This window comes from Limulus polyphemus, unplaced genomic scaffold (assembly GCF_000517525.1).
Source record: "Limulus polyphemus unplaced genomic scaffold, Limulus_polyphemus-2.1.2 Scaffold2120, whole genome shotgun sequence".
Lineage (NCBI taxonomy): Eukaryota > Metazoa > Arthropoda > Merostomata > Xiphosura > Limulidae > Limulus > Limulus polyphemus.
The window spans coordinates 121979-130381 of NW_013667730.1; the positions used below are offsets into that span (position 1 = coordinate 121979).

The 8403-nt window shown below is 33.1% G+C and overlaps 1 protein-coding gene across 1 annotated transcript in view; it reads left to right on the forward strand.

Moving 5' to 3' along the window:
* The first annotated feature begins 2215 nt into the window (after positions 1–2215).
* The window catches only part of LOC106466006 (nuclear hormone receptor FTZ-F1 beta-like), an 18947-nt gene continuing 12759 nt past the window's right edge, over positions 2216–8403 (forward strand). Inside the window, exons 1-3 of the mRNA XM_013926255.2 lie at positions 2216–2356; positions 3524–3815; positions 5787–6182. Coding sequence (XP_013781709.1) covers positions 3653–3815; positions 5787–6182 — 559 coding nt within the window. The 5' untranslated portion in view covers positions 2216–2356; positions 3524–3652. The remainder of the gene's footprint in view (positions 2357–3523; positions 3816–5786; positions 6183–8403) is intronic.

Consider the following 8403-nt stretch of genomic DNA (forward strand, 5'->3'; position numbering starts at 1 on the left):
TTGTGTAAAAGATTATCTCCATAAAATGATCACCAAATCAAAAGTTGCAGAAATAACAGTGCTTGATTTGTGTTCAATTCTAAGCTTCACCAGATCCAGAGGACATATTTCCCAAACATCATTAATTAGTCCTAGTGAAAGTGAAACCAAGGTTTACAACACTTTTGTCTAGACAATGACAAACACACCAGAGAGAGTGTGAAACTTATCAAACAAACTGGCTATTTGTAAAAAAAAAATAATAATACGTGGGCTAGTTCCTAAGGGTAAGATGAAATTATAGTTAAAAGTTTTCACATTCTATTTGCTGAGAACTTAGAACAAAATATAGGACTATGTACTAAATTAAAACAAATGAATAATGATCTACTCATATGGAGAAGTAGCGGAGAAGTTTGGTTAGAATATTTGCATATAACAAGTTTAGACTCTTGTGTATACATCTAATGGTATTGAACTTAACTCTATAGTTAACTTGATAGACGTAATTAAAAACCTTATGGATTTATTAGTAACTGGCTAACTGTCAATATAACATGTATAACACAAGACAATGCATTAACGAGCCTGAGCGGTATGTATCACAGGACTCGGATACCGAAGCACAAGCACTAAACCGGTTATGTAACCGACGCAGTGTTTATGCGCACATGTTGTTAGACCCACGACCCATAAACTAAGGCAGTATCTCAATACTTGAATAATGTTACTCTGAAAACGAAATAAGAAGTAAGTGTCTACTGATGCTTTGGTGTGAATGAAAGGCATACGATTTCATTAAGGGTTATCTTTGTAATAACGTTAGTTCTTTATGATTTAGATATGTATACATAATCTTTTAAAAATAGCCAAAAATAATAAACATGTAAAATACATCACAAGAGGGCTTTGTGATACGTGATTAAAGTCAAGTGAAATGTTGCCTACCTGTGGTTCAATGATTCCCAGTTGTTGTTTTTATCAACCATAACTATTTGTTTTTATTTCTTGTAATATTTTGGCCAGATTTGTGCTGGTTTTGAAAACTTGTAATGTCTTCTTCTTATTGTTATAGTGATTAAATATTTGTGTGAGTGTTTTCTTTATTGATTTTGGCAAAAAGGTTCTCGGAGGCTATCTGCACCAGTCGTCTCTAATGTGGCAGTAAGAGATTAAACCCACCGTCAACTCTTGGGCTACTCGTTTACCAACGAATAGTGCGATTGACTGTCACATTATAACGCCCCACGGTTGAAAGGGCGATTATGTTCTATGATGTGGTTCTAACCTGCAACCCGCAGGTTACGAGTGGAGTAGCCTAGCCATGTGATTGTTAATTAACATAAATGTGTCAATCAGTTATTTATTAACTTTTATACGTATGTGAACATTTTATAATTAAGATAGTGACAAAAAATATTCAAGTTAAATAAGAGAGTTAAGAAAAATAACGATGCATGCTCTACTTAAAGGTTAGTTTGTTAGCATTCCTAAAAAAACGATAATATTATTTAAATTGTATACTAAATTGATAGAATGATATTATGGTAAAGCATATTTGTTTTTAAATTACAAATATATACTATAATATCAAACTTGTTTTTCATTCTATCATTGTTACATAAGGTGAAAATTATAAATAATGTTTCAAAACATGGTTTTGGGGAACTAAACAAGATATTTGAAAGTAATTTCCACTTTTTTGTAACATACTGAACTGTGCCTACGAGGGTCTACGGTTCGTGTCCCGTTACGGCAAAGTTTTGCTCCACAATCTGGAGCTCTGAGTGCACTACAACAAGGACAGACAAACTCTACTATTCGATTAAAGTAGCCCAAGAGTTCGTAGTGAGTGCTGCCCATTATCTACCTTTCATCTAGTCTACCAATTTAACAACAGCTGGTGCAGATAGTCCTTGTGCAGCTTTGCACGAAATTCCAAAACAAAAATTTTTTTTAGATTAAGAAACAACTTTTATACATAACGAAGACATTTAAGTTATCCTCTCCCTACTATAAAATATGGTATTCTTGTGATTGATAAGCAGAAGTGTTATGGGTTCATCTATTTTTGTAATCTCCAGAAGGAAACTCTCATCCAACTCATTGTTATAATACTCCTCTTCAAGCTCATAATGTGACTGATTATGCAGTTGAGCCTTACAGCCAAAGTCCTAGTCCAGTTTATGTAAGTCTAACCAGTAATTGCAGCTCCAGATCATCCCAGTCCCCTGGACAAAGTCCATTGTTAAGCAGGCATGTTAGTGGCCTTTCCTCATCTGGATATATCAACATAAAAAGTCCAGTGCTCAGTTGCCAGCCAGTTCAGGATATCACCGACACCTCTGCCCATTCCCAGAGAAATAGCCTACAACAGGTGAGATGGATGATTAGTGTCTTATAAGTTTGATAATGGTTTTTATAGTTAATAGAGCTTTTTAAAAGACGATTATAGTAAACTACAAAATTGTATCCGTTTCCCGTTGACGTAATAAATAATGGACTACCGATTATAATGAAAGTAGCGTATAGCCCGTCAAAAATGACGAAGCAAGTACTACCACCCCCTCCTTACAGTATATCATAACCTCACGTTTCATAGCTAACTGAAATAAATAAATTTTGCAAATTTTGAAAAGTGCCGTCAAAGCAGTCAAACGTTGATAAGTTCCTTTTTGAGCCAATCAAAATTAATATCATTCATGAAATGAATTCAAGGGTATTCATAGAATAATTATTGGTAAAAATCAGTTAGACTAACAACTTCTAATACATAGAAAAGCCAGGGCGTTTTGGTAACACTACGTTCCAACAATGACTTTTACGTCATGTTGCTTAGCAAGAAAAGTATAACCTAATATCGTTGTTAGTCTATGTACTGAAGATATAAAATGAAATGTCAGGGGTTCGATTCCCCTCGGTGAACACAGCAGATTACCCGATGTGGCTTTCCTATAAGAACACGCACACATAAAATGCATAGACAATAAAACTGGAAAAAATATTTGTTGATTTCTTAGTTTAGAGTCTTCGTTGATTAAAATGTTTTTTTTTATTATTATTATTATCAAAAACGTTGGTGATATAACAGAAACGATTTAAGTTTAAAATTGAATCAATGTTTTTGCTTTCATGATAAATGTTATGCACTTGGCTCTGGGTATTATACCAACACTCACTGCACTTATAAGGTTTCCCGGCACCTGCCCCCTCACGGTCCTCTTGCACCCCGTCGCTAACATCGTAATGGATAGACAGTAATCGAACTATTCTATCTGGATATATCCATTTCAGCTTTCATGACTCCACCTACGGAAGAATTTTCCCAATTGAATATCTTTTTAGCATAATATTAATTCTTGAAATACGCATAGAACTTTTTGTTGTTGCGAGATGATAAACCTATACTAAATTCACAAAACACTTATATTTTATTTTAGTACACATGTATAGGAACGCTTCTTTAACTTTTTATGATTAGAAAGACAACAATACATAATGTATATTAAATATATATATATATTGATACTTCACAAATATTTAGGACAGTCAAAAAAAAACTGAGAAATCTTTCTACTCGCCGAATCAAAGTCCCAACCGCAGAAGACATCATTACCCAGATGGAAGTATCAGTTTTTCAGCAAGTCCAAATTCTGCTCAAAGGAAAGAAGCCATGCTTTCCAGACCCATTCCATTTGATGTTTCTCCATCTCCAACGTTTCACCATTCCAATCGACAGGAGACTTCCCAATACACTCAGAGAGATGCGTTTTTTAACCAAACTTCTGAAGCTTCATCATTTCCTCATCGCTCCAGTATGGAAATCACATCAACAGGTAAAGGCCAAACTGTACTTTTACAGTTTTTTAATCTAATCGCAAATAAAACTTCATCAAATATCATATCAAGTAGCGCTAAAATTACCAAAAATAATGAATTCATAACAGCTACAGTGATCACCTTTGGACTTTAATACTATTATATTAAAATCATTATATTGTGACCAAACTCAAATTAAAATTTTGTCGGAGCCTACTTGATTCTTAAAAATCTTAAATAGGGTGATTTTTTATTCTTTTCAAGCAGAAGTATTATAAATTGAACGTGTTGTATCGTTGGTATTTTAGACAGCGTGGTCATTGTAGACTTGAAATATTTGTAATGTGCTGCTTCTGCCCTGCTTTTTGAGTTGACGGTGTTTTGGTTCTGATGTTGAAAACTTTCTTTAGTTTCTCAGTATAAAAACTAAAATTTTGTTCCACACAAGAAGCAGAGTAGGAATAGTACATTACAAATTTCTGCGCTACAGTTTCTGTGCTTTATTAGTATATGATTACTTGGATATTTTGCTTAGAATTTTAGTACTACTGTTGAAGAATAATACTTCTTCTGCCTCGGTATTTAGTGTTTTGATTTTTGTTTCTGATGGCGCTTAGTTTGTAATCTTTAAAAAATATAAGATTATAACTGCCTAATTTATGTTTTGTTTAGCTACAAATTTATGGTTGTTGTTGTAATCAATGTGCTAGGGTTGATTGTTTTTGTTATTTGCATAGGCCATTATAGGTTGCCCCAACGGTTAGCATACCTAACTGTAGATCTACAGGCCCAATGGTCGCGTTCCCTTATTTCCAAAAAAATAATAATAATAATAAACACATAAATAAAAATCGCGTTCTGCACTTTTACGCCGCGGATGTATTATAACAGATAGCTTAATGCGGCTTTGCTCTAAAACAAACAAAATTATAATCATCTGTTGCATAAATAATTGTTTAATTGTATAAAACGTTCCAACAATACTTCAGCTAGCCTGATAATTTAGTATTTTTCTGTTACTTGAAGACTTTAATACTATGGCAAAACATCGCAAAGTTAGATGTCAAATACATGAATTATTATAATTATACCCAGGTCTAACGTATAGGTAAACATAGGAAATCATCGGAGCTCTTTTGTATATTCAAAGTAAATAGCACCTTATGCATCACATCTACTAAACTCTCAAGTCAAAAAGACCCATACAAATAAGATTCAGGTATAGCTATCCTCACTAATCGGAAGGAGGGCAACAATAAGCGGCATCCATCACCTAATGTGGTGATAATTTTATACAAAGAGCGGGATTGACTATCACATTTATAATTATCATTATTTTATTATTGGTCATTTATAGAGATTATTTTATATTGTTATTTAATTTGTATAGTTCAAACTAACATAATATTTTAGTGTTGTGTTGTAGAATAAGGGGTGCAAAGTTTAAGAGGTGATGTCGGTGAACAACCTTTGCCTTTCTGCTGTGGGTACATTGTAAAAGTGATAATTAACCCTGTTATTCGTTCAAAGAGTTGGATAAAATTATTGTGGCAGTGGGTGCTACTGTTTAACTGCCCTTTCTTTGGTTAGTAGTTCAAAATTTAAAAGTTAGGGACAGCTATAACTGAATTTTAAGAGTCTTTAACTTACCCATTTAGCCCACGTGCACATAATGTGTAATTCAAATAAACATTGCCGTTTCTAAGGTGGCCAGATGTCGTAAGTTATTTGCATTACAGCAAAAAATGTCACTAACAGTGAAGATTCTCTCTCCACTGTTGATTCAGTTGTAGTTTTTAGGTTTCTTGTGTATTGAGGTATAACAGTAAGTACTTTTAGTCCATTTATTCTGTAGAGAGTTATTAGATTTGGATAAGTTCAAAGTTCCTGAGAAGTAATTACGTTTATGAACAGTTATTGATAACCATGTAGTTAAATGAAATTTTTTTTTTATATTTATAATTACCTAACATTGTATTCTATAACAGTTTCAAGAGCCTCTTTAGCATCTAGTGCTTCAGATGAATCCAATACTAGTGAAATTGTTGGACCACCTCATCAATGGTATGTGAACCGCAGTAATGATGACCATCAAGTGCCTTTAATGAAAGACATATCGGAAGGTCCTCTGGGCTATTCAGGTGGTATATCACGCCAACAACTTCTCAATGGACCTTGCCCCATTTGTGGAGATCGTATATCTGGGTTTCACTATGGTATCTTCTCTTGTGAAAGCTGTAAAGGCTTCTTCAAGAGAACAGTGCAGAACAAGAAAAACTATGTTTGTCTTAGAGGGGCCAATTGTCATGTTGCAATAAACACCAGGAAGAAATGTCCAGCTTGTCGATTTAACAAATGTTTGAAAATGGGAATGAAACTGGAAGGTACTTTTGTTAGTTGTTTGACTATAAGATTTACCAGTGAATTTTATATTTGTTTCATGATTAAACTGTAAATATACGAGAATTTGATATTCATAACTATTTTGGTCTAAGATAACCTAATATTGAAACATATTATAATATGAATTTTTTGAAACTAAAATTAACTGAAATAATGGCTATTGTTTATGGAACGTTTCACTGAACTCGTTATGTTAATTAAAATATTAAGTAATTTCACATGAAAATGTCCTTGGATGAAACAGCGGTAAGTCTACGGACAAACAATACTAAAATCCGTGGTTTGATTCCACTCGGTGGACACAGCAAATAGCCCAGTGTGGCTTTGCTCTAAAAAAAACACATCAAATGAAAAAAATATAGCTTTCAAAAACAATATGGTAAAAGTAAACCATAATATTTTGTACCCTCTGTATATAAATATGCCAATAATAATATGTTTTCAAGGGAATAAAATAATTTTATTAACCCCAATATTAAAAGTATTTTTAGACGATTAAACAACGATGTTGCTACATATTTTTATTCTGCGTTATAAGGCCAGAGCAAACCTTTATCTTCTGATAAAATTGAATTGCTTTTAAATCTTCAATGCAATTTCAATAGCATAACATATGAACAACAAGGGACCATTTTGTCCTTCAAGGCTGTCCTTGGTCACCCATTCTTGAGTATAGTAAAAATGTACCCCCTCACCCCCTGTGGGTACATTATAAGAGTGACAGTTAATCCTTTAGCATGGATGGTGGGTGGTAGGATGTTGTTCACTGGCTGCCTTCCATCTGTTCAGTAGTTCAAAACGAGGGACGGCGGCAAATAGACTTAATGGCTTTGCCATAATATAAAATACAAATTCTAAAGCTTTAAAACAGAGAAATCAGAAACGTTTATCCTATCGATTCCCCGAATAATATTTCAAACTGTAATAAAATCACCTCTTAACCTTCTTTTCTGCAGAGACAATAAAAGCAAAGAGTTGGAAAATATTCAGAGGAATAAGGCGGTTTAATGAGTAGTTTTCTAATTTTTGGAGAGGTTTGAACTCAGGACACCTTGATGGATCAAGAGACACTTCCATTTCCTGCAATTTATATCGACAAGAAGTGTAGTAATAAAAATGACAATGCCGATTAAAATAATCACTGATTTTTTTCAAATTTCTTTTAAAGGTGTCCTAAGTACAATATACTATCTAATCTTTAATTGGGTGTGTAGGACATATTTTACAATGATAAATATCAGTAGCAAATGTATAATCCTCCGGTGGGTCAGCCATAAGTTTACAGACTTACAATGCTGAAATCCGCGACTCCATTATGATAATAAATATCTGGGGCTCGATTCTCTGCGGTGGACAAAGTTCAGATAGCCCATTGTATAGGTTTACGCTAAAATACACATAAACGCACAGGAAGTGTATATAAGAGTTTCACACATGGGTAATAAAATAGTGATAAAAACGGGTTTTGTTATGAAGATTTAAATGAATTTATTAATAAATTACAAATGGAATGACCACACCAAGTAAGTATCATTTCTAAATTTGATAAGTTTGTTTGTTTGTCATTAAGCACAAAGCTACACAATGAGCTATCAGTGCTGAGCCCACCACGGGTATCGAAAACCAATTTTTAGCGTTATAAGCCTTCAGACTTAGTGTTGAGCCATCAGGGTGGGGGTTAAATATGGTAATACTTCAGGCTAATTAACATTTCTTAAATAAACATTGTTAATTATTATATACAATGATATTTAATTAATTATAGAAATGTCATGGTAACACAACCTGAATATATTTATTTATTTATTGCTACAATACGGGGATTTTTTTCAGCAGGAATTGTGTGTCAATCTCTTTTTGATCAATTTATCAAAAATGATGTTTAAAGTTTTGTTATACGTATAATCAAGAAACGTTCTCTGGAATGGAGATTGTATTGTTTTTTTGTTTGTTTTTTTTGTTTACTATGGTTATTTCTTTATGTAATGTTAAAAAGAAAATACTGTTGCCTGCAGGTCAAGGACCAACAGGAGCTACAAAACTACAATTTTCAAAGCAAATGCTCTCATTCATAAAAAAAAAAAACAAAAAAAAAACATTTAACAGATGAACAAGTTAACTGATTAATCGTTTAACTTGCTACTTAATTAATGCTTCTTTTTTTTTTTTAAATCCAAAAAATACCATGAATTTTTTCAGTTT